The sequence below is a fragment of the Tauraco erythrolophus genome, chromosome 21, assembly GCF_009769465.1.
Source record: "Tauraco erythrolophus isolate bTauEry1 chromosome 21, bTauEry1.pri, whole genome shotgun sequence".
Lineage (NCBI taxonomy): Eukaryota > Metazoa > Chordata > Aves > Musophagiformes > Musophagidae > Tauraco > Tauraco erythrolophus.
In genome coordinates this window covers 8,098,205-8,122,486 of record NC_141485.1, presented here as the reverse complement: position 1 = coordinate 8,122,486, position 24,282 = coordinate 8,098,205, and the positions used below count along the sequence as shown (strand labels likewise).

The window sequence follows — 24,282 nt, the reverse complement described above, 5'->3', positions numbered from 1 at the left end:
GGTCTGAACACTCAGACCTCTGACGTTTTTTGGGGGAGAGTTTTGCTGGCAATGCTCCACTGCAGGGTACAAATGTGAAAGGAGGCACTTGGTAATGTAGTAATGGTCAACGCATTTCTTAACTCCAACTGCTCTTCCTTTTTGTAGCATATAACAGTTGTGACCAAAAACCCCACCCCTCTGACCCCTGCTGTCTTTAAGTTGTATGTATTAACTTGGGACTCAAGTCTGCCCAGCATCGAACAAAAGGGTGTATGGAAAACAAACTTCTGTTCCTGGGAAGCGATGCTGGCAAACCAGGCTTCAGGCACTTCCGCAGGGCTGGCTGCATGGGAAGTCTGTGGTGGTTCATACTGTAGCTTTTTGTTTGGAGACTGGATTCCTTTTGATTGCTGTCATCCAGCACTCTAACACAAGCACAAAATGTGGTCTGGCTTCAGTTTTAGTTTGTGTGGAAAAGGTGTAGTCACTGTTTCACACCACTAAGTGGAGTGAGAACGTTAGTGTTGAAGGTACTAACGAGCACAGCAAGTTGCTGGCTAAAAGCTGACAGATGCCTTAATGACTTCCAGTGCTGGAGATCAGCAGCTTGTACAACTTCTTGCATAGTGCTTAAATTAACATGTAACAATATGGGAGGCCAAGGCTGGATTTTTTTTTTTTTTTGCTGTAGATCAGATGTTAACAGGCAAGTCCTCTTTTTCCTGTAACCAGCAGAGTTGGGTACTGCAGCAAACTCATCTAGAAAAGTCAAAGCTTGTATGAGTGACAAAAATAACTCTGAACCTTCTACTACCCTCCATGAAATAGAAAAGGAAGTCTTAGAACAATGGCATTTTATCTGCAATGTTTGTCTGGAGTCATTGTAAAAATGTATTTTTCAATATGCATTACTCTGTTGTGTAATGATTCTACTTGTAATAAATGCAGAACTAGATAACGCATCGTGAGGTGGAAACCTTGTTAAAGTATCTCCTGTAAAGACAGCTGCCCCTCTGCAAGCTGTCCTTCACAAGCCAAACTAGGGATATAACATTCCATTGGGCGTGACAACTTTATTCTTTGTCCTGAGATTATTCCAGGTGTTCATTTTGATGTTGTGGAACTGCTACAACTGTTCTTCTGGCTGATATGGTATAAATTAGAACACCAGACCTTATAGTCATCTTGAATGCCTTATCCTTGACTTACAGATAATAATTAGGAAACAATCCCAACTTCCTACAGGCCAGAGCTAGTTCACAGGATGAATCAGTTCTTGGCTCAGAGGAGCTGACTCAAACGATTTGTGTGTCCAGCTGTGGACTGGCAGGACACCGTAACTGCTGCGGCTGTGCTTCAGGAACAGGAGCAAAAACCACCAAAACATCCTGGTGAGTGTGGTGCCTTAGTCTGTTATTAGTAAACTTACTAAAGTACTGATTAACGGTGAGCTTGATTAGAGCAGCGTCTGTGGTGACTTGGCCCCTGTGTAATTATCACTATTTTCTTCCCACCCTTTTCTGCCATGGGAGAATCCAGCTGAGCTTTTGAATTGGAGTGGAAACAAGATAATTTTGGGATGCTCCAGGTCACTGAGGGAGTCCCCTGTTTGCTTTGACTCATCCCTAGGGCAAGATGAACTCCTCTGCCCCCCCGCTCCTCACGGTTACAATATCCCCGCCGCCCCGGTTATCTCCGCGGCCGTCGCACGGACCAGCTCCCGGACCGACCCCTCTCCGGTCCCGCTCCTCACCGCCGCAGCCCCATCCGGCCGCCGACTCCCCCGTTTCCCTCCGGACGCTTTTCCCGGGGCTACAGGGGCGGGGCGGCCGCCGCCGCGTCCATCTTCCCCCAGCAGCCGCCTCCGCCTCGCCGGTGCGGCCGCAGGCGCTTCGCGATCGCCCGGCTGGAGCCGAGGAAGAGGAGGGGAGGCCCGCGTGGGGCCCGCTGTGGCAGCGCCCCGGGACGCCGGGCAGTGCTCCCGGCCTTCCCCGGGGAGTGACATTTCAGTGATTGAAGTTTCCAGGCGCTGCTGATTCAGCCCTGGGCGGCAGGAGTTGTTTCTCCTCGCTAAAAGTTTGTGTGCTCTTTCTTACGCTGCTGGCTTCACAAGCTTTCCAGTCCCTAGGGAGAAGGATCTCGATGAGGTCCTGCAGACACACACGGTGTTTGTCAACGTTTCCAAAGGACAGGTGGCAAAGAAGGAAGATCTCGTTCCATTGTTTGGGACAGATGACCAAACAGAAATCTGTGAGATGGTGGGTTTCACACCCTTTACTTTGTAAAACCTTGGAGAAGGCTTTCTGGATGTTTTACCTACGGGTCACGCAGATGCGGTAAGTCAGTTTGTTACAGAAAGGTTTTTGTAGAACGCAGTGGTGCTGTAGGCGAAACGGCTGTTTATTCGTTAAGTAATGGGCAGAAAGGAGTGGTAACTCTGTCTAGTCTGAAATTTTATATATTCATCTGGCTGAAAACAGCTCTGAGTGTTTATAAGCTCCGTGTATAACGTGCAGCTTCTATGCACTGATGCCTACGGACACAGGGAAAAGGTTAGCCAGCACCAAAGAGTTTCTAGCCTAAAGCATATCACTAAGGATACAGGAAAAGGAAGAGAAGGGTTGCTCTCTTTGGGCAGTTCAATCGATTGTTAAGAACAGATCTAATTTCTTAGTCTTTTGTGGTAGGATATGAACTGTGGACTTGTTGTGAGTGATGAGAATTCAAGTAAATCTGTGCTTCTCTGTTCGTTGGTTAGTGTTTTCGTGGTGGGCTTTTTGTCCGAACTCTTTCCATGCTGTCTGCATAGTAATGACAGACATTATTAATATGGTTATTCTTTTTAGGCACCGCACATCAAAGTGTTCAAGCAATTGTTAAATTTAACAAAGTTACTAGAGTTTTCACTCTTTTAGTCAAATCTGTGATGTTTATTAACTGATTTCTTTATTTTACTGTACAGATTTTGTCTGAAGGGGAGCTCCAGGTATCAGACAAAGAACAACCACACAGCTGGAGCAGATGTTTAGAGACATCACGACTATGTGGCTGACAAATTTGTGAATCCTGAAACAAAAAAGCCATACTTATAAAATCCTTATAGAAGGAGCCATGAAGGACATTCACTACTCTGTCAAACCACACAAGAGCACGAAGCAGCAGGTTAGTTTTCTTGCAAAATCAGCTTCTGCTCAGAAATGTTCTCTTCGGGCGTCATTTCTCCGTGAGCAGCCACAGAGGGATGAGCCAAGCCCTGCGCTCCAAAGCTCACGGAGTGATTCCTCAGCTGCCTGGCAGTTGGATGCTGGATACGGGCAGCTTCCGAAACTCGTGCAGCTTATTGTCTAACAATTCAGGGAAGGGAGAAAGAAACAAACTAGTTAAAGTAGCTGCAGTGATATGCCTGGAACAGAAATAAAAGTTGTCATTTATTTTGAGCGAGTGAATCAGGCTTTGCATCTGAGCCGCATGGGTTTCTGTTGTTCTGCAGTGTAACTGCTATTGAACATGGTTTCAGACGGGTTTTTTAGTATTTGCAGTGATGACGAACAGCAAGAACTCTGCCTTTTCTTGTTAATCTATCAAAACAGCGTAATAGCAAGCGCTCTGCAGCAGAGTGGCAGTGACCAGTGCTGAGAAATGCATCAGAAGCCAATGCAAAGGACTTGAGGTTTTGATCTGTGGTGTTTTTAAGCAGGTGTGTAATTGCTCTTCCCTCTTAATGTCTCTACAGGCCCTGGAAGTGATCAGACAGTTATTGGAGACCATGCAAATTGAACGTGCTCACATGAGGCTGCAATTTATTCTTCCAGCAAAGGAGGGGAAGAAACTGAAAGAGAAGCTCAAGCCACTGATAAAGTTGTTGAAAATGAGGACTTCCACGAACAGCTGGAAATTGTAAGCAGTAAAGCAACCCTTGGGTTTCAAACTTGATTTGACTCTACCTGTAAGTTTTACTCGAAGATGAATTAATATATGGAAGTTGTTTAGATAAACTGCAAGTCCGTCAGAGGTGTAGTTTGTAGGGTTTAATTTCACACAGTCCTAGTGGTGTAAGCTTGAAAGTAGCCTTTATTATACAGAAATTGCTGCTTCAAGCTGAGGAGAAGCGCAGTGTAATTTCTCTTAGCAGTGATGATCCTACAACATTTATAAGTTTCTCTGCATATATGGAACATTACTCATTTATTTGGTGGGTCAGGCCTATATTTGATAGTGGTTAATTATTTTTTAAATAATAGACTGTGGTAAAGCAAAACTTGTTATTAGTAAGAGTCTTTCTGATAACAGATGCAGATCTAGCAATTCCAGCTCTCAAAAGACATGTCCAGCATGGATAAATGGAACTGCAGAACTTCTGTGGAAAGATTACTTGATAGAAATCACTTACCAACTCTGCAAAATCCTCCTTAGTGACTAAACAATTTTTTTTTTTAATGGAAATTGATGTTAGACCTTTAAAGAGGCTGATGAAAATTAAATAGTATTGCTTGACTGCTGAAGTATGTAACATTTCAGGTGGGCCTTATTGTCCCCGGCTGCTTCAGAGAGATTGATGAGCTGATCCGGGGTGAGACACAAGGGAAAGGAACGCTGGAAGTGCTTGGTCTGAAAGACGTGGAGGAGGGAGGTGAAAAGCTTGAATAAAGCAAATGTCCCTGCAGCAGTTTTGCTTTGACAAACATCCCATGAAACGACTATTGCTAGCTACTCTTCTGTTGGGCCTGCTTATTTTTCTGAAGGTGCATATCTGGGTAGTGATGGACTCGTCTTGGCATTTGAAATAAGCTGACAGCTTCCAGGCAAGCACTGGGAGCGTGTTTGGGTCTATTGCTACACGTTTTCCCTGAAATTGCCCTCGCCCTGTTTGTGTTGGGGTTTGGAGGGCACCCACCAGCTGGGTGGGTTGCAGCTGCTGTAGCCATGGTGATGGGAAACAGAGCTGGGATCTGCACTGCCCACCCTGCCTTCGGCCACCTCAGAGAGCTCAGTAATTGCCTATTAATTAATCTGTGGCTTGCAGAAGTGGAGAGGAAGGGGCTGCGGGCAGCAGCGGCCGAGCAGGAGGCGATGGCTGAGCAGGAGGCCAGTGGCCGAGCCAGAGGTGGCGGTGTGCGGCAGTTGGAGGTGCCATGGTGATGGTTCCCAGTTGGAGGTACCGTGGTGACGGTTCCCAGTTGGAGGTACCGTGGTGACGGTTCCGTGGGCAACGGGAGCTCAGTTGGAGGTAGCATTGTGGTGAGTCCAGGCAACGGGAGTTCAGTCCGTGGTTGCAGCCCAGTGGCCACTCCACGGGGCAGTAGAGCCGCGACGGCTGCCGCACACACCACGAGCTTGGAGCGTGGAGACAGGAGTGCTGGCACCATGCAGGGCCGGAAGGCGAGCTTCAGCCAGCGCGCCCAGGAGCTGCACACCGTCATGGCCTTGCAAGGTGCTGCCCCTTGGGTGCCAGAGGGACAGCCCGGGGTGGGGCGGGGGACTCTTGGTTCCCCTGTTGTCCTTCGTGGTACCAACAGCACCTTAATGTCCTCCAGAGCAAGGGAGAAAGCTTTTCATGCAGTCATGTGAGGTGAAGCTCAATCAGAAGAGAGAGATGATCCCCCACCTGCGTGAGGCGGTGCAGGAAGACGTCCGTGCCCTGGGCATTGTCGAGAAGGTATTGGCACGTCCCATCTGCTCTACCCCTGCCTGGTGCTGACCCTGCAGAGCCAGCTCCTCCGCCGGTCCTCTCCAGGAGCAGGCAGGGCAGGGCAGCAATAAGATGTGACTGTCTCCAGGCTGGTGGTGATGTTCTCTCTTCCCCTCTCCTGCCCACAGCGCGACAAGCTCACCGCCTCCGAGGCTTGTGGAGCACAGAAGGGCTTGAGCATCGCCTTGGCCAGGGAAACAGTGGAGGTAATGGCAGGGTCCAGCAGGCACGGGCTGCTTGCAGGGGGCTGGGACTCTGGGGACGCTCAGAAGAACAGGGTACACGGTGGAGGGACCTGGTGCTGGCACAAGGACAACCCCAGAGGGCTGGTGCAGTGAGACACTGGGTGTTCACCTGCGGTCCCATGGGTCCCTTTCCACCATGGGACCCATCTGTGCAGGTCCTCCTTTAGCTCCTTGAGCAGATCCTTTGCTCCTGGAGAGCTCCACCCGGCACATCCCAGGGGCTGCCCAGGTTCCCGGGGGATCTAGCTGCATCTCTGGGAGGGAGACGCTGTCTCTGCCCTTCACTGCCTGTCCCAAGGTTGTGACCTGGTTATAAGGCTGTGGAGATGGAGGTGCTGGTCCTGCAAAGCTGCCTTTGCCCCGGGGCCTCTTGCAGGGACAGAGCGGGGCCACCGCTCTCGGCAGCATCCGCATCTGGGCACCGGTCGATTTTGTTGACGCCCAGCCCCAGTCTGTGTTACGCCAAGTCCCTAAGCGCGACCCACCAGTGCCATCGGCAGATGCCCACCCCTGCCCTACCCCAACCAGCCCCTCGGAGCAAAGCTCTCCCAGACCCCATCCTGGCAAGGGAGTGACGATGTCCCAGAGCAATGTCCCAGTATCCCCGGCTCTACAATGGGGGGAGTTTTCGAGGCAGGACCCCCTTCTCCTACCAGTGCCCTGCAAGCCCTGCCTCCAGCCTGACGAACACTCATAATATGTCCATCCAGGTGGCCCAGGAGAAGCTCCGGGCCGAGATCTACAGGCGGGTGAACAAGTGCAACATGCTGCTGTACCAGGTGCAGCAGCGGAGCCGAGCCCGGGACGAGCTGCAGAGGCGGCTGCAGCAACTGCGGAATGCCAAGATGGATGCGAAGTGGCACCAGGCACAGGTACCCAGGGCCCCTGGCTGGGGTGGCAGCACCCATGGGGGGCTTTAATCCAACCCTTGCACCCCCCGGGTGGGCGTTGGGCTCAGCAGACGGGGTCACCCCATGTTGCCACCCCTGTCTCTGCCCAGGTGGTTCGCCAGCTAGAAAACAGCATTCAGAAGATGCTGATGAAAGTCCACACTGGACGGAAGGTGGCCACCCTGTACCTGATGGTGCGAGATGTCCTGAGGAAGGTGAGCTCCTCCTCCCCGTGCCACCGTCCCACCCCCTCTCCCTGCAAAGGCAATGAGGTGCCCAAGGGGGGACGCCCTCCTGGGTCAGCAGGGTCCTCCTGCTTCCCTCCAAACCCTGTCAGAGCACGAGGGAACCCTGGGGCTCAGTGGGGTGACACGCTGTGGCTCCCTGTGTCCCAGGAGCTGGCCCACCTGCCTCAACACCTGGACGTGTTGTGTGAGATGTCTGATCTTTACCATGGGGAGCTGGAAGACCTGGAGCTCATGGCCTTGGATGCCCTCAACGACACTGCTGCAACCAAGGTGAGGTGGTCCAGGGCACCTTGAGGCCCTTTCCCCCACCCTGCAGAGCCCACAGACAGCACCACACACGCAGGCTAGCGAGTCTTCCTGCAATAAAGAGCAAAAGAGACTGAGCTGGGCTTGCCCACAGGACCCAGATGCCTCCAAAGTTCCTCCTAGATCTTGCTTTTGGGCCAGGCTACCCTGGGGGTGGGGACAACCTGCCCAAAGTACCAGCCCTTGTGAAGGCAGCATGTTCCATCCTCCAGCCCTCCCTGCCCTCTTTCCTCCCCAGTTCCTCCTCGGCCCCTTCACACGGGGGGTCATTTTTGACGCTGGCCATCCCAGGAGCTCAGCTGGCTCACAGAGGTCCATGCCAGCTTTAACAGCCACTTCTCCCTTCCCTGATATTCTCCAGGAGGACATGGCCAAGATTGAAGCCCAGTTCCTCGCAGAGAGTGAGCTCAGGCGCCGCTGCCTGGCCACCCAGAAGGTGGACGTTGGTGGGCTCTGGCTCAGGGAGCTCGGCGAAAGGCAACAGCGAGCGGTGAGCTGGGGGCACGCGGCGCAGGCGTCCATGCCGAGCCTGCCATGGGTGGGGGGGCTGCAAGGCCAGCTCCCCAGGGTGCCAGCAGCTCTGGTGTGACGATGAATGTCCTTGCAGCAAGCCAGGTGCAAGCCTGCCATGAACCTCCCAGCCGTGCAGCAGCAGGATGCACTGGAGGGTGAGTGCCTGAGGGGTGCCATGGTGGTGGGGGGTGGGCACAGCCACAGGCATCCTTCCCTGACGCTTCCCTCCCACCACAGACACTGACTGGAGGCCACCGAGTCCCAGAAGGAGCACGAGGCCCGGGTGATGGAGAAGATGGAGAAGACCAAGGCTGCGGTGCAGTGCTCCCGCCTCTGGGTAACGTAAAAACCCATCTCCGGTAAAACCTGGGCTGCTGGAGCCCCAGGGAGCTGAGACCTCTCTGCTCACCTTGCTTCATTGCAGGGTTATCTGCTCCACCTCTGGAGCCCCCCCAAGTCCGTCTGTTGGGGAGGGAGGGAGCTGCTTTTCTCTATGGCATGAGCTTGCAGCAGTCCATGGTGCCGAAACCTCTCCGAGGCCACGGCCCGGACCCCGTACCCTGCCAGAGCACCATGGGCTGAGTCCTTGTGCTCTCCCCTATCCAGGACATCCCCGGCAGACTCCTGGCACGAGAATCATCCTTAGTGGACCTGAAGCACTGTGTCCAGGAGTGCAAGGAGAAGGAAAAGGCGCTAAAGCAGACGCTGAAGGAGCTGGAGCTGAAGCACGCTGAGCTGAAGTTTCGCAGGCGCCCCAATACAACAAGGTGCTGCTGGGCTCGGGACAGCCGTGTCAACCAGTCCACCACCCGTGACAGGGACACGTGCATCATAAGTGCCCCAACAGGGCAGCCCTTCCTGCGTCCCACTGTGGCCACCCACCCGTCCCGCACCAGGAGGTTTTCTGAGCAGGGTGCTCCCCGAGCTCTGGTCCTGGCAGAGCACCCAAAGCTCCCACTGTGGCAGCAGGACCCTTGCTCCTTGCCTGGCCTGGCAAGTGGCACCAGCAGCATTGGGTCGCAGGTGGCATCTCTGCTCTGCAGTTGTTGTTGGGGGTGGGGGCGGGAGCAGCCTGAGCAACTTTTGTGACAGATTTGGGGTGTCTCTGCACCCCCGTGCAGTTGTTTGAGTGTGAATGTGGTTGGCTGCAGGGCACTGGAGGAGCAGCTGAGAAACAACCTGCAGCAGGAAGAGGCCCGGCTGGAGCAGATGCGAGCCCAGACGCTGAGGAACCACGAGTTCCGGCACGAGATTGAAATGGGCATCAACAATCTCTTCATCCAGCTGCGCGGCATCACCGTGCCCGGCCAGGTACCCACACGGTGCTGGGGCTGGTGCGGCCCTGGCCGGTGTTTGGTGGTGCAACGGCACAGCGCGGTGACACGTGGTGCGGCCACCATCACCCCAAGTGGCTCTTTTGCCCACCAAGGCGGTTGTTCTCTCTCTGACTCCAGGACGATCCTGCCAAGGCCAGGGGGGTGGAGGAGAAGCTCCAGCACTGTGAGCAGAAGCTGCAGTACCTGATGCAGCAGGTGGCTGAAGTGCCCCCATACAGCTACAGCCTCAATGAGGACGATAAGGTGTGTGGGGGCTCTGTCCCTGTTGTGGTCTTTGGGGACATGTGCAGGGCTCTCCTGGATGGCCCATCCCAAGCTGTCCTCCCAGCTGGGAAGATGGATTTGGTCTGAGGAAGAGCCATGGAGCACCTCAGCCTCAGGTGGCACTGGGCACTGTGGGCTGTGCACCCCAGGGGGACCTTGAGGTGGGCCACCTCTTGGGTTGTAGCACCCGCCACCCTTTTGGTAATTAACCCAGAGTGTCTTTCACAGACTTTTGTGAAGGTCAGGAATTTTCTGGAGGCGACAACTGCGAACGACCCACAAAACCTGAAGGTTTCCTTGGAGGACGTGGGCAGTAGCGTCCAAGGTAGGAGGGAGAGCACAGCAGGGACACGTCCCACCTTTATGGGAAGCCCCAGCAGTGTTGGAAATGGGCCACAGCGGTGGCATCACCAGGGCCTGCAGGTCACCCTGGGATGCTGGGGTGGAAGAGCCAGTTGGCAGTGCCTGTGCCCAAGGTCTTGGCACAAGGGCTCTCCGGGATGCCAGCAGCACTCCAAAACTCTCCCTGGGGACACAAGCACAGCTGAGGTGGCCGTGTAGAGCCTCTTCAGCCCACTCCTCTCCACTGTTTCCTCCAGAGCCCTTCGATTCTGCTGACATAGACAATGACCTTGTCTTCACCCGGGAAGACATCAAGAGACAGGGGCTGCAGCTGATCGAAAGCAAGAAGAAAAGAGGCAGGAAGTAGCAGCAGTTGCTCCACAAGAGCTTTGGATGCCCCACACCACTGATTGTACCTTTTTCCCAGAAGGTGTAATAAAGCACATCTCTCTTAGTTCTCCCAAGCCTGTGTCCAGAGTCCAAAGTCTTACCACCCTCGTACTGAAGAATTTCTTCTTAAGATCTAATCTAAATCTGTTCTCCTTCAACTTAAACCCATTTCCCTCTGTCCTATCAGTGGACACTCCTGTCAAAAGTCCCTCCCCAGCCTTCCTGTAGGTTCCCTTCAGGTATTGGAAGGCAGCAATTAGGTCCCCCCGAAGTCTTCTCTTTTCAAGGCTGAGCAATCCCAGCTCCCACAACCTGTCCTCGTAGCAGAGGTGCTCCAGCCCCTGGATCATCTTTGTGGCCCTCCTCTGAACACATTCCAACAGATCCATGTCTCTCCTATGGTGGGGACACCACAACTGGACGCAGTGTTCGAGGTGGGGTCTCACAAGAGCAGAGTAAAGGGGAGAGTCACCGCTCTCGACCAGTCGTTGCCCTCCCGGAGGCCGTTTATAGCGCCGTGAGCCGCGGCTGTGCTGGCTGCGCCCGGCTCTCACAGCAGCCCGCCTACGTCTGCACCCCCAGCACCGGCAGATCTGGTCCCGGCTTGAAAACGCTTCGAAAAAGCCCCAGAAAAGCGCTTTTCTTCGGCTTTTTTCTGCAGCAGCTCTCCCCAGTCTCAGTCTCAGCTGCTCTGAAGTGGATCTCCACAGAAATGGCCGTTGGGCGCGTTGACAGCCCGTTTAAATTTAAACAGCAGTTATGTCACTGAATCCAAGATCCAATGTCTGTTGGTCAACCACTGGGACTGTCCCAGTTCCAGGTACTCTGATAGTCTGAAGGCAGAGGAGAAGAGAAAGAGTAAATAATAAGAAGAAGTAATAAGAAGAATAATAAGAAGAGTAAATAATAACCGTTTTGTGGCTGCTGGCAATAAAGGATGACTTTTTAAAGCACGGTGGTGGTGCTTTGTCCCTTGTGTCCTACCCTGATGTACAGAGGAGCAAGAAGAGACACTGGAAAGCTTTGGGGAAGACCTCCATACGCTGAGGCGTTTCATCCCCTTCCTCTTCAGCCTCTAAAAGGTATTCTGTGAAGAGCAGAGGCAACATCCCTCAGCTCGACCGAGGCTTCCCATCACTTGAGATAAACTTGAAAAATCATAGAACCGTAGAATGGTTTAGATTGGAAGGGACCTTCAAGATCACCTAGTTCCAACCCCCCTGCCATGGGCAGGGACACCTTCCACTACACCAGGTTGCTCAAAGCCTCATCCAACCTGGCCTGGAACACTTCCAGGGATGGGGCAGCCACAGCTTCTCTGGGCAACCTGTTCCAGTGCCTCACCACCCTCAGAGGGAAGAATTTCTTCCTTAGATCTCATTGAAATCTCCCCTCTTTCAGTTTAAAGCCATTGCCCCTTGTCCTATCACTACATGCCCCTGTTCAAAGCCCCTCTCCAGCTTTCTTGTAGCCCCTTTAGGTACTGGAAGACTGCAATAAGATCACCCTGGAGCCTTCTCTTCTCCAGGCTGAACAACCCCGACTCTTTCAGCCTGTCTCCATAGCAGAGGTGCTCCAGCTCTCGGGTCATCTTCGTGGCCTCCTGTGGACCCCCTCCAGCAGCTCCATGTCCTTCTTGTATTGGGGACTCTAAAGCTGAAGGCAGTATTCCAGATCTCCAGGGGTATCACGAGAGAAGAGGCGCAGAATCCCCTGCGTCAACCTGCTGCCCACTCTTCTTTTGATGCAGCCCAGGACACGGTTGGCTTTCTGGGCTGCCAGCACACATTGCTGGCTCATGTTGAGCTTCTCATCAACCAGCACTCCCAAGTCCTTCTCTGGGCAACCTGTGCCAGTTCCATTTCCTTCACTGGATATAACACTACTTGCTGACTTAGAAAAAATATTCTCCAAATAACTTATTCGTAACATGTATTTATTAGCTACATTAATAACAATGAATTATTGTCTATATATTATAGATACAGAAAGAAATAAACCAATTATTTTGTTAAAAGTATAGGAGGTATCTGGCCATGGCAATGCAAGCCTGCACTTGTGAGCTCTTCTTGGTGACGTGACCAAATGAATCTCAAACAGGCAGCGGTGGCCTCTGGCCACTGAGCTGGACAGGCCTTTGTTGGGCCGTAATTCCCCTGTGGCAACTGTTTGTTTGTGCCCCTTTTCTTTTTGGTGTGCCAGAGAACAATTGTGCCAGCGGTCCTTTGCCCTCTGTCTCTTTGTGCAGCTTTCTAAGACACGCGCAGAATTTCCCGCCAGCTCCCGCGGCACGGTGTGTAGTTCTTCATAGCTCTGTTCAATCTTGCTTCAGCCATGTTAAACGTGTTTGTAAGTTGGAATCGTGTGTTTCAAAGGAGAGGGGAAAAGAGGACGTCAACTGGGGAAGGAGAGAGTAAAAATACAAAGCAGGCGGCAGAGCATATGTGCTTGGGTGACTAAAAGCTAAACCAGCAGGAATTTAAGGAGCCTTTAGTATTCCATATCTGCTTCCGTGTGGCTAGTACGCAGCAAGTTGGGAGCTGCAGGCAGCCAGTGAGTAGATCTCTCCCAGACGAGCATGTGTTGTGTTGGTTGTTTGCTGATGGCTTTTCGCGTGCGTGACTCTGCCTGTTACATGACAACTACAGAGAGCTCTGGTTGGTGCTCTGGACAGGACCTGTCCCTTGGTACCATGAACATGTTGTGAATTTTCTAGAGTTTAAGCAGGGAGAGTTGAAGTCAACTGGAGGAGGAGAGGTTTGACCTGTCAGGTGTGGAGGACCTGGGGAACTAGACCCTTAGGCAAAGGGTTCCCCAAGGAAGCTGATTTCTCCAGCAGTCTATTGACGTGAGCTTGTGCAAGGCTGGGTTAAATTTCTTTAGTAATTTTGGAAGGACTTGCCACTATAGAGTCTGAGTTTTGCAGAGGACCAGTTGTGATAGTTTGATGTGTGGGGGGGTGTTCTGGTGGCAGGGGAGGGGATTTGCTCCCTGTGCCACCAGATCTGAGTCCCATCCCCCCGGGGGAGGTTGAGCCAAATCGGCGCCTCTGCGAATGGCCCTATTTAAGTTGAGACAAAGGGGCGGGAAAGGGCTTTTTGCTCAGGAGCGAGGAGAGAGCGGGAGGGCGCGGCCCTCGCTCCCGGCTCCCGGCCGAGCGGCCGCTCGGGCCCGGGCCGGCGCCATGTGCTCAAGATGGCGCCGGGGGAGCCGCATGGGGGACTCGGTAAGCGCCCCACTCCCGGGGTGCCCACCGGGCCGAGCTTCCCCAGAGAGGATTAATATCTAAGAGAAGACAACCACAACGACCGGGTCAGCCAAGATGGAGCAGGAGGAGGTGTGCTGGAGCTGAGGCTTCCCTTGCAAATCGGTGTGAGATGGCAGGCGGCCCCCATGCAGCCAGGGTGTACTCGGCGGAGCAGCGACCCACTCGTGGCCTGTGGAGAAACCCACGTCGGGAAGGAGATGCCTGAGCCCAGGAGAGGTCGTGGAGCAGGGGATGCGCGACCAGGTACTGTTGATAATGGGGCATGGAATGCACGACGAGGTCGTGGAGGCATCTGGCGTCCGTGGGACGACCCACGCCGACGCGAGTGGCAGCAGCTCCCTAAGAGGCCGAGACTGGTAAAGCCCGAACTGGTGCGATCCATGGGGAAGGATTTGCAATCCTGCGGGCAGGGCTTACTTTGGAAAGTTTGGGGACTTTTTCTTTGTGAGTAGGGGATCCACCGAAGCAAGGGAAAAATGGTGTAAAGACTCCTCCTCCTTTAGGAAAGGAGCGGCAGTGAACAACATGGATGAACTGACCTGTACTCCCCCATTCCCTGTCTCCCTGTGCCGCTGGGGGGAAGACAGAGCCAGGAACGAAAGGAAAATAGGGGGTGGGGAGGTGTTGTTTTAAGATCGGGCCTTGTTTTCTCCTCTCAAGTAACCGGTTTCGTTAAGGACTTTCGTTTTGGAAGGACTTGCCACTATAGAGTCTGAGTTTTGCAGAGGACCAGTGAAATGGAGATTTAATGGAGATGCGTTTTAAAATGCTTCCTCTTGCCCCCAGGGTAGTCTTCCATAGTGTTTAAATGCTGCCTGGGAAAGTTTTGTGGCACAATTACTATGTTTGCCACGTGGATGCAGCCTCAGTGTGGAGACGTGGGCACGCATGGACAGACTGGCAGGATTCCTCGGGTGTACAAGCCCTCACCTGCGTGTCTTTCAAATGCCCATCTCTTCGTGCGTCATTTAGGAAGCGCTGAGGATGATGATGTTGGTATGTAGCTTGTCGCTGGCCAGTAGCACTAACATCCAATTCGCAAATCTGCAAACGAGACACTGAGTAAGAGCCTCAGCTGAAATTGTGTCGGTGATAATTTGATTTCATAATCCTGTAATTCCTTTGTTTTCTGTGTTCAACACCTCGAGCGCAGTAGGATGGCTGCAGGTCACAGACCTTGAGTTACAGAAACAATCCAAGCTGATTACGAGCTTGGTGCTAGGAGGGCAATTTCCTTACAAAGTCTTTTTCCACCAGTTGAACGTCCCGGATTCTCTCTGGTAAGAGGGAGCTTGGTTTGGTTTATCAACAGTTGGGTGTACATGTTTGCATTCCTTGTCATGTTTGTAGTTGAGCAAGAATGTATGGTAAGCATCAAAATAAATACCAGTATTGGTAGCTGGTGTGTTCTTGCCCGTTTCAACAGGAGTCTAACTCCCTGCACAACCGTTTCCTGACTAATTAACTCAAATTTCCAAAAGTGCATATCTGGGTAGTGATGGACTCGTCTTGGCATTTGAAATAAGCTGACAGCTTCCAGGCAAGCACTGGGAGCGTGTTTGGGTCTATTGCTACACGTTTTCCCTGAAATTGCCCTCGCCCTGTTTGTGTTGGGGTTTGGAGGGCACCCACCAGCTGGGTGGGTTGCAGCTGCTGTAGCCATGGTGATGGGAAACAGAGCTGGGATCTGCACTGCCCACCCTGCCTTCGGCCACCTCAGAGAGCTCAGTAATTGCCTATTAATTAATCTGTGGCTTGCAGAAGTGGAGAGGAAGGGGCTGCGGGCAGCAGCGGCCGAGCAGGAGGCGATGGCTGAGCAGGAGGCCGTGGCCGAGCCAGAGGTGGCGGTGTGCGGCAGTTGGAGGTGCCATGGTGATGGTTCCCAGTTGGAGGTACCGTGGTGACGGTTCCCAGTTGGAGGTACCGTGGTGACGGTTCCGTGGGCAACGGGAGCTCAGTTGGAGGTAGCATTGTGGTGAGTCCAGGGCAACGGGAGTTCAGTCCGTGGTTGCAGCCCAGTGGCCACTCCACGGGGCAGTAGAGCCGCGACGGCTGCCGCACACACCACGAGCTTGGAGCGTGGAGACAGGAGTGCTGGCACCATGCAGGGCCGGAAGGCGAGCTTCAGCCAGCGCGCCCAGGAGCTGCACACCGTCATGGCCTTGCAAGGTGCTGCCCCTTGGGTGCCAGAGGGACAGCCCGGGGTGGGCGGGGGACTCTTGGTTCCCCTGTTGTCCTTCGTGGTACCAACAGCACCTTAATGTCCTCCAGAGCAAGGGAGAAAGCTTTTCATGCAGTCATGTGAGGTGAAGCTCAATCAGAAGAGAGAGATGATCCCCCACCTGCGTGAGGCGGTGCAGGAAGACGTCCGTGCCCTGGGCATTGTCGAGAAGGTATTGGCACGTCCCATCTGCTCTACCCCTGCCTGGTGCTGACCCTGCAGAGCCAGCTCCTCCGCCGGTCCTCTCCAGGAGCAGGCAGGGCAGGGCAGCAATAAGATGTGACTGTCTCCAGGCTGGTGGTGATGTTCTCTCTTCCCCTCTCCTGCCCACAGCGCGACAAGCTCACCGCCTCCGAGGCTTGTGGAGCACAGAAGGGCTTGAGCATCGCCTTGGCCAGGGAAACAGTGGAGGTAATGGCAGGGTCCAGCAGGCACGGGCTGCTTGCAGGGGGCTGGGACTCTGGGGACGCTCAGAAGAACAGGGTACATGGTGGAGGGACCTGGTGCTGGCACAAGGACAACCCCAGAGGGCTGGTGCAGTGAGACACTGGGTGTTCACCTGTGGTCCCATGGGTCCCTTTCCACCATGGGACCCATCTGTGCAGGTCCTCCTTTAGCTCCTTGAGCAGATCCTTTGCTCCTGGAGAGCTCCACCCGGCACATCCCAGGGGCTGCCCAGGTTCCCGGGGGATCTAGCTGCATCTCTGGGAGGGAGACGCTGTCTCTGCCCTTCACTGCCTGTCCCAAGGTTGTGACCTGGTTATAAGGCTGTGGAGATGGAGGTGCTGGTCCTGCAAAGCTGCCTTTGCCCCGGGGCCTCTTGCAGGGACAGAGCGGGGCCACCGCTCTCGGCAGCATCCGCATCTGGGGCACCGGTCGATTTTGTTGACGCCCAGCCCCAGTCTGTGTTACGCCAAGTCCCTAAGCGCGACCCACCAGTGCCATCGGCAGATGCCCACCCCTGCCCTACCCCAACCAGCCCCTCGGAGCAAAGCTCTCCCAGACCCCATCCTGGCAAGGGAGTGACGATGTCCCAGAGCAATGTCCCAGTATCCCCGGCTCTACAATGGGGGGAGTTTTCGAGGCAGGACCCCCTTCTCCTACCAGTGCCCTGCAAGCCCTGCCTCCAGCCTGACGAACACTCATAATATGTCCATCCAGGTGGCCCAGGAGAAGCTCCGGGCCGAGATCTACAGGCGGGTGAACAAGTGCAACATGCTGCTGTACCAGGTGCAGCAGCGGAGCCGAGCCCGGGACGAGCTGCAGAGGCGGCTGCAGCAACTGCGGAATGCCAAGATGGATGCGAAGTGGCACCAGGCACAGGTACCCAGGGCCCCTGGCTGGGGTGGCAGCACCCATGGGGGGCTTTAATCCAACCCTTGCACCCCCCGGGTGGGCGTTGGGCTCAGCAGACGGGGTCACCCCATGTTGCCACCCCTGTCTCTGCCCCAGGTGGTTCGCCAGCTAGAAAACAGCATTCAGAAGATGCTGATGAAAGTCCACACTGGACGGAAGGTGGCCACCCTGTACCTGATGGTGCGAGATGTCCTGAGGAAGGTGAGCTCCTCCTCCCCGTGCCACCGTCCCACCCCCTCTCCCTGCAAAGGCAATGAGGTGCCCAAGGGGGGACGCCCTCCTGGGTCAGCAGGGTCCTCCTGCTTCCCTCCAAACCCTGTCAGAGCACGAGGGAACCCTGGGGCTCAGTGGGGTGACACGCTGTGGCTCCCTGTGTCCCAGGAGCTGGCCCACCTGCCTCAACACCTGGACGTGTTGTGTGAGATGTCTGATCTTTACCATGGGGAGCTGGAAGACCTGGAGCTCATGGCCTTGGATGCCCTCAACGACACTGCTGCAACCAAGGTGAGGTGGTCCAGGGCACCTTGAGGCCCTTTCCCCCACCCTGCAGAGCCCACAGACAGCACCACACACGCAGGCTAGCGAGTCTTCCTGCAATAAAGAGCAAAAGAGACTGAGCTGGGCTTGCCCACAGGACCCAGATGCCTCCAAAGTTCCTCCTAGATCTTGCTTTTGGGCCAGGCTACCCTGGGGGTGGGGACAACCTGCCCAAAGTACCAGCCCTTGTGAAGGCAGCATGTTCCATCCTCCAGCCCTCCCTGCCCTCTTTCCTCCCCAGTTCCTCCTCGGCCCCTTCACACGGGGGGTCATTTTTGACGCTGGCCATCCCAGGAGCTCAGCTGGCTCACAGAGGTCCATGCCAGCTTTAACAGCCACTTCTCCCTTCCCTGATATTCTCCAGGAGGACATGGCCAAGATTGAAGCCCAGTTCCTCGCAGAGAGTGAGCTCAGGCGCCGCTGCCTGGCCACCCAGAAGGTGGACGTTGGTGGGCTCTGGCTCAGGGAGCTCGGCGAAAGGCAACAGCGAGCGGTGAGCTGGGGGCACGCGGCGCAGGCGTCCATGCCGAGCCTGCCATGGGTGGTGGGGCTGCAAGGCCAGCTCCCCAGGGTGCCAGCAGCTCTGGGTGTGACGATGAATGTCCTTGCAGCAAGCCAGGTGCAAGCCTGCCATGAACCTCCCAGCCGTGCAGCAGCAGGATGCACTGGAGGGTGAGTGCCTGAGGGGTGCCATGGTGGTGGGGGGTGGGCACAGCCACAGGCATCCTTCCCTGACGCTTCCCTCCCACCACAGACACTGAACTGGAGGCCACCGAGTCCCAGAAGGAGCACGAGGCCCGGGTGATGGAGAAGATGGAGAAGACCAAGGCTGCGGTGCAGTGCTCCCGCCTCTGGGTAACGTAAAAACCCATCTCCGGTAAAACCTGGGGCTGCTGGAGCCCCAGGGAGCTGAGACCTCTCTGCTCACCTTGCTTCATTGCAGGGTTATCTGCTCCACCTCTGGAGCCCCCCCAAGTCCGTCTGTTGGGGAGGGAGGGAGCTGCTTTTCTCTATGGCATGAGCTTGCAGCAGTCCATGGTGCCGAAACCTCTCCGAGGCCACGGCCCGGACCCCGTACCCTGCCAGAGCACCATGGGCTGAGTCCTTGTGCTCTCCCCTATCCAGGACATCCCCGGCAGACTCCTGGCACGAGAATCATCCTTAGTGGACCTGAAGCACTGTGTCCAGGAGTGCAAGGAGAAGGAAAAGGCGCTAAAGCAGACGCTGAAGGAGCTGGAGCTGAAGCACGCTGAGCTGAAGTTTCGCAGGCGCCCCAATACAACAAGGTGCTGCTGGGCTCGGGACAGCCGTGTCAACCAGTCCACCACCCGTGACAGGGACACGTGCATCATAAGTGCCCCAACAGGGCAGCCCTTCCTGCGTCCCACTGTGGCCACCCACCCGTCCCGCACCAGGAGGTTTTCTGAGCAGGGTGCTCCCTGAGCTCTGGTCCTGGCAGAGCACCCAAAGCTCCCACTGTGGCAGCAGGACCCTTGCTCCTTGCCTGGCCTGGCAAGTGGCACCAGCAGCATTGGGTCGCAGGTGGCATCTCTGCTCTGCAGTTGTTGTTGGGGGTGGGGGCGGGAGCAGCCTGAGCAACTTTTGTGACAGATTTGGGGTGTCTCTGCACCCCCGTGCAGTTGTTTGAGTGTGAATGTGGTTGGCTGCAGGGCACTGGAGGAGCAGCTGAGAAACAACCTGCAGCAGGAAGAGGCCCGGCTGGAGCAGATGCGAGCCCAGACGCTGAGGAACCACGAGTTCCGGCACGAGATTGAAATGGGCATCAACAATCTCTTCATCCAGCTGCGCGGCATCACCGTGCCCGGCCAGGTACCCACACGGTGCTGGGGCTGGTGCGGCTCTGGCCGGTGTTTGGTGGTGCAACGGCACAGCGCGGTGACACGTGGTGCGGCCACCATCACCCCAAGTGGCTCTTTTGCCCACCAAGGCGGTTGTTCTCTCTCTGACTCCAGGATGATCCTGCCAAGGCCAGGGGGGTGGAGGAGAAGCTCCAGCACTGTGAGCAGAAGCTGCAGTACCTGATGCAGCAGGTGGCTGAAGTGCCCCCATACAGCTACAGCCTCAATGAGGACGATAAGGTGTGTGGGGGCTCTGTCCCTGTTGTGGTCTTTGGGGACATGTGCAGGGCTCTCCTGGATGGCCCATCCCAAGCTGTCCTCCCAGCTGGGAAGATGGATTTGGTCTGAGGAAGAGCCATGGAGCACCTCAGCCTCAGGTGGCACTGGGCACTGTGGGCTGTGCACCCCAGGGGGACCTTGAGGTGGGCCACCTCTTGGGTTGTAGCACCCGCCACCCTTTTGGTAATTAACCCAGAGTGTCTTTCACAGACTTTTGTGAAGGTCAGGAATTTTCTGGAGGCGACAACTGCGAACGACCCACAAAACCTGAAGGTTTCCTTGGAGGACGTGGGCAGTAGCGTCCAAGGTAGGAGGGAGAGCACAGCAGGGACACGTCCCACCTTTATGGGAAGCCCCAGCAGTGTTGGAAATGGGCCACAGCGGTGGCATCACCAGGGCCTGCAGGTCACCCTGGGATGCTGGGGTGGAAGAGCCAGTTGGCAGTGCCTGTGCCCAAGGTCTTGGCACAAGGGCTCTCCGGGATGCCAGCAGCACTCCAAAACTCTCCCTGGGACACAAGCACAGCTGAGGTGGCCGTGTAGAGCCTCTTCAGCCCACTCCTCTCCACTGTTTCCTCCAGAGCCCTTCGATTCTGCTGACATAGACAATGACCTTGTCTTCACCCGGGAAGACATCAAGAGACAGGGGCTGCAGCTGATCGAAAGCAAGAAGAAAAGAGGCAGGAAGTAGCAGCAGTTGCTCCACAAGAGCTTTGGATGCCCCACACCACTGATTGTACCTTTTTCCCAGAAGGTGTAATAAAGCACATCTCTCTTAGTTCTCCCAAGCCTGTGTCCAGAGTCCAAAGTCTTACCACCCTCGTACTGAAGAATTTCTTCTTAAGATCTAATCTAAATCTGTTCTCCTTCAACTTAAACCCATTTCCCTCTGTCCTATCAGTGGACACTCCTGTCAAAAGTCCCTCCCCAGCCTTCCTGTAGGTTCCCTTCAGGTATTGGAAGGCAGCAATTAGGTCCCCCCGAAGTCTTCTCTTTTCAAGGCTGAGCAATCCCAGCTCCCACAACCTGTCCTCGTAGCAGAGGTGCTCCAGCCCCTGGATCATCTTTGTGGCCCTCCTCTGAACACATTCCAACAGATCCATGTCTCTCCTATGGTGGGGACACCACAACTGGACGCAGTGTTCGAGGTGGGGTCTCACAAGAGCAGAGTAAAGGGGAGAGTCACCGCTCTCGACCAGTCGTTGCCCTCCCGGAGGCCGTTTATAGCGCCGTGAGCCGCGGCTGTGCTGGCTGCGCCCGGCTCTCACAGCAGCCCGCCTACGTCTGCACCCCCAGCACCGGCAGATCTGGTCCCGGCTTGAAAACGCTTCGAAAAAGCCCCAGAAAAGCGCTTTTCTTCGGCTTTTTTCTGCAGCAGCTCTCCCCAGTCTCAGTCTCAGCTGCTCTGAAGTGGATCTCCACAGAAATGGCCGTTGGGCGCGTTGACAGCCCGTTTAAATTTAAACAGCAGTTATGTCACTGAATCCAAGATCCAATGTCTGTTGGTCAACCACTGGGACTGTCCCAGTTCCAGGTACTCTGATAGTCTGAAGGCAGAGGAGAAGAGAAAGAGTAAATAATAAGAAGAAGTAATAAGAAGAATAATAAGAAGAGTAAATAATAACCGTTTTGTGGCTGCTGGCAATAAAGGATGACTTTTTAAAGCACGGTGGTGGTGCTTTGTCCCTTGTGTCCTACCCTGATGTACAGAGGAGCAAGAAGAGACACTGGAAAGCTTTGGGGAAGACCTCCATACGCTGAGGCGTTTCATCCCCTTCCTCTTCAGCCTCTAAAAGGTATTCTGTGAAGAGCAGAGGCAACATCCCTCAGCTCGACCGAGGCTTCCATCACTTGAGATAAACTTGAAAAATCATAGAACCGTAGAATGGTTTAGATTGGAAGGGACCTTCAAGATCACCTAGTTCCAACCCCCCTGCCATGGGCAGGGACACCTTCCACTACACCAGGTTGCTCAAAGCCTCATCCAACCTGGCCTGGAACACTTCCAGGGATGGGGCAGCCACAGCTTCTCTGGGCAACCTGTTCCAGTGCCTCACCACCCTCAGAGGGAAGAATTTCTTCCTTAGATCTCATTGAAATCTCCCCTCTTTCAGTTTAAAGCCATTGCCCCTTGTCCTATCACTACATGCCCCTGTTCAAAGCCCCTCTCCAGCTTTCTTGTAGCCCCTTTAGGTACTGGAAGACTGCAATAAGATCACCCTGGAGCCTTCTCTTCTCCAGGCTGAACAACCCCGACTCTTTCAGCCTGTCTCCATAGCAGAGGTGCTCCAGCTCTCGGGTCATCTTCGTGGCCTCCTGTGGACCCCCTCCAGCAGCTCCATGTCCTTCTTGTATTGGGGACTCTAAAGCTGAAGGCAGTATTCCAGATCTCCAGGGGTATCACGAGAGAAGAGGCGCAGAATCCCCTGCGTCAACCTGCTGCCCACTCTTCTTTTGATGCAGCCCAGGACACGGTTGGCTTTCTGGGCTGCCAGCACACATTGCTGGCTCATGTTGAGCTTCTCATCAACCAGCACTCCCAAGTCCTTCTCTGGGCAACCTGTGCCAGTTCCATTTCCTTCACTGGATATAACAGTACTTGCTGACTTAGAAAAAATATTCTCCAAATAACTTATTCGTAACATGTATTTATTAGCTACATTAATAACAATGAATTATTGTCTATATATTATAGATACAGAAAGAAATAAACCAATTATTTTTGTTAAAAGTATAGGAGGTATCTGGCCATGGCAATGCAAGCCTGCACTTGTGAGCTCTTCTTGGTGACGTGACCAAATGAATCTCAAACAGGCAGCGGTGGCCTCTGGCCACTGAGCTGGACAGGCCTTTGTTGGGCCGTAATTCCCCTGTGGCAACTGTTTGTTTGTGCCCCTTTTCTTTTTGGTGTGCCAGAGAACAATTGTGCCAGCGGTCCTTTGCCCTCTGTCTCTTTGTGCAGCTTTCTAAGACACGCGCAGAATTTCCCGCCAGCTCCCGCGGCACGGTGTGTAGTTCTTCATAGCTCTGTTCAATCTTGCTTCAGCCATGTTAAACGTGTTTGTAAGTTGGAATCGTGTGTTTCAAAGGAGAGGGGAAAAGAGGACGTCAACTGGGGAAGGAGAGAGTAAAAATACAAAGCAGGCGGCAGAGCATATGTGCTTGGGTGACTAAAAGCTAAACCAGCAGGAATTTAAGGAGCCTTTAGTATTCCATATCTGCTTCCGTGTGGCTAGTACGCAGCAAGTTGGGAGCTGCAGGCAGCCAGTGAGTAGATCTCTCCCAGACGAGCATGTGTTGTGTTGGTTGTTTGCTGATGGCTTTTCGCGTGCGTGACTCTGCCTGTTACATGACAACTACAGAGAGCTCTGGTTGGTGCTCTGGACAGGACCTGTCCCTTGGTACCATGAACATGTTGTGAATTTTCTAGAGTTTAAGCAGGGAGAGTTGAAGTCAACTGGAGGAGGAGAGGTTTGACCTGTCAGGTGTGGAGGACCTGGGGAACTAGACCCTTAGGCAAAGGGTTCCCCAAGGAAGCTGATTTCTCCAGCAGTCTATTGACGTGAGCTTGTGCAAGGCTGGGTTAAATTTCTTTAGTAATTTTGGAAGGACTTGCCACTATAGAGTCTGAGTTTTGCAGAGGACCAGTTGTGATAGTTTGATGTGTGGGGGGGTGTTCTGGTGGCAGGGGAGGGGATTTGCTCCCTGTGCCACCAGATCTGAGTCCCATCCCCCCGGGGGAGGTTGAGCCAAATCGGCGCCTCTGCGAATGGCCCTATTTAAGTTGAGACAAAGGGGCGGGAAAGGGCTTTTTGCTCAGGAGCGAGGAGAGAGCGGGAGGGCGCGGCCCTCGCTCCCGGCTCCCGGCCGAGCGGCCGCTCGGGCCCGGGCCGGCGCCATGTGCTCAAGATGGCGCCGGGGGAGCCGCATGGGGGACTCGGTAAGCGCCCCACTCCCGGGGTGCCCACCGGGCCGAGCTTCCCCAGAGAGGATTAATATCTAAGAGAAGACAACCACAACGACCGGGTCAGCCAAGATGGAGCAGGAGGAGGTGTGCTGGAGCTGAGGCTTCCCTTGCAAATCGGTGTGAGATGGCAGGCGGCCCCCATGCAGCCAGGGTGTACTCGGCGGAGCAGCGACCCACTCGTGGCCTGTGGAGAAACCCACGTCGGGAAGGAGATGCCTGAGCCCAGGAGAGGTCGTGGAGCAGGGGATGCGCGACCAGGTACTGTTGATAATGGGGCATGGAATGCACGACGAGGTCGTGGAGGCATCTGGCGTCCGTGGGACGACCCACGCCGACGCGAGTGGCAGCAGCTCCCTAAGAGGCCGAGACTGGTAAAGCCCGAACTGGTGCGATCCATGGGGAAGGATTTGCAATCCTGCGGGCAGGGCTTACTTTGGAAAGTTTGGGGACTTTTTCTTTGTGAGTAGGGGATCCACCGAAGCAAGGGAAAAATGGTGTAAAGACTCCTCCTCCTTTAGGAAAGGAGCGGCAGTGAACAACATGGATGAACTGACCTGTACTCCCCCATTCCCTGTCTCCCTGTGCCGCTG

At 54.6% G+C, this 24,282-nt stretch overlaps 2 protein-coding genes and 1 pseudogene across 2 annotated transcripts; all 3 read left to right on the top strand.

Moving 5' to 3' along the window:
- The first annotated feature begins 1,617 nt into the window (after positions 1-1,617).
- Positions 1,618-4,629, top strand: LOC104375995 (ribosome maturation protein SBDS-like). The gene is given in 9 exon segments (XM_086624890.1): positions 1,618-1,919; positions 2,111-2,240; positions 2,945-2,984; positions 2,987-3,022; positions 3,025-3,071; positions 3,073-3,144; positions 3,716-3,833; positions 3,836-3,879; positions 4,501-4,629. Coding segments are annotated over 9 exon segments (918 nt in total).
- A 423-nt stretch (positions 4,630-5,052) lies between these two features.
- On the top strand, positions 5,053-10,299 carry LOC147527289 (coiled-coil domain-containing protein 183-like; annotated as a pseudogene).
- Positions 10,300-15,282: 4,983 nt separating this feature from the next.
- LOC147527288 (coiled-coil domain-containing protein 183-like) lies at positions 15,283-20,532 on the top strand. The gene is made up of 15 exons (XM_086624888.1): positions 15,283-15,366; positions 15,460-15,643; positions 15,746-15,867; positions 16,029-16,106; positions 16,857-17,018; positions 17,148-17,252; positions 17,433-17,555; positions 17,953-18,081; positions 18,200-18,260; positions 18,343-18,443; positions 18,714-18,874; positions 19,259-19,418; positions 19,562-19,687; positions 19,937-20,033; positions 20,307-20,532. The coding sequence occupies exons 1-15, from the start codon at positions 15,283-15,285 to the stop codon at positions 20,414-20,416; spliced, it is 1,803 nt and encodes a 600-aa protein (XP_086481014.1). The 3' UTR covers positions 20,417-20,532.
- The last annotated feature ends 3,750 nt before the right edge of the window (positions 20,533-24,282 follow it).

What these genes read in the sequence shown, in the direction of transcription:
- LOC147527288 (XM_086624888.1), top strand. Translation starts at nt 15,283, where the DNA reads ATGGCTGAGCAGGAGGCCGTGGCCGAGCCAGAGGTGGCGGTGTGCGGC. An exon ending in TGCGAGATGTCCTGAGGAAG is followed by an intron (nt 17,253 to 17,432) that starts GTGAGCTCCTCC and finishes CCTGTGTCCCAG; the next exon opens with GAGCTGGCCCACCTGCCTCA. An exon ending in ACGACACTGCTGCAACCAAG is followed by an intron (nt 17,556 to 17,952) that starts GTGAGGTGGTCC and finishes GATATTCTCCAG; the next exon opens with GAGGACATGGCCAAGATTGA.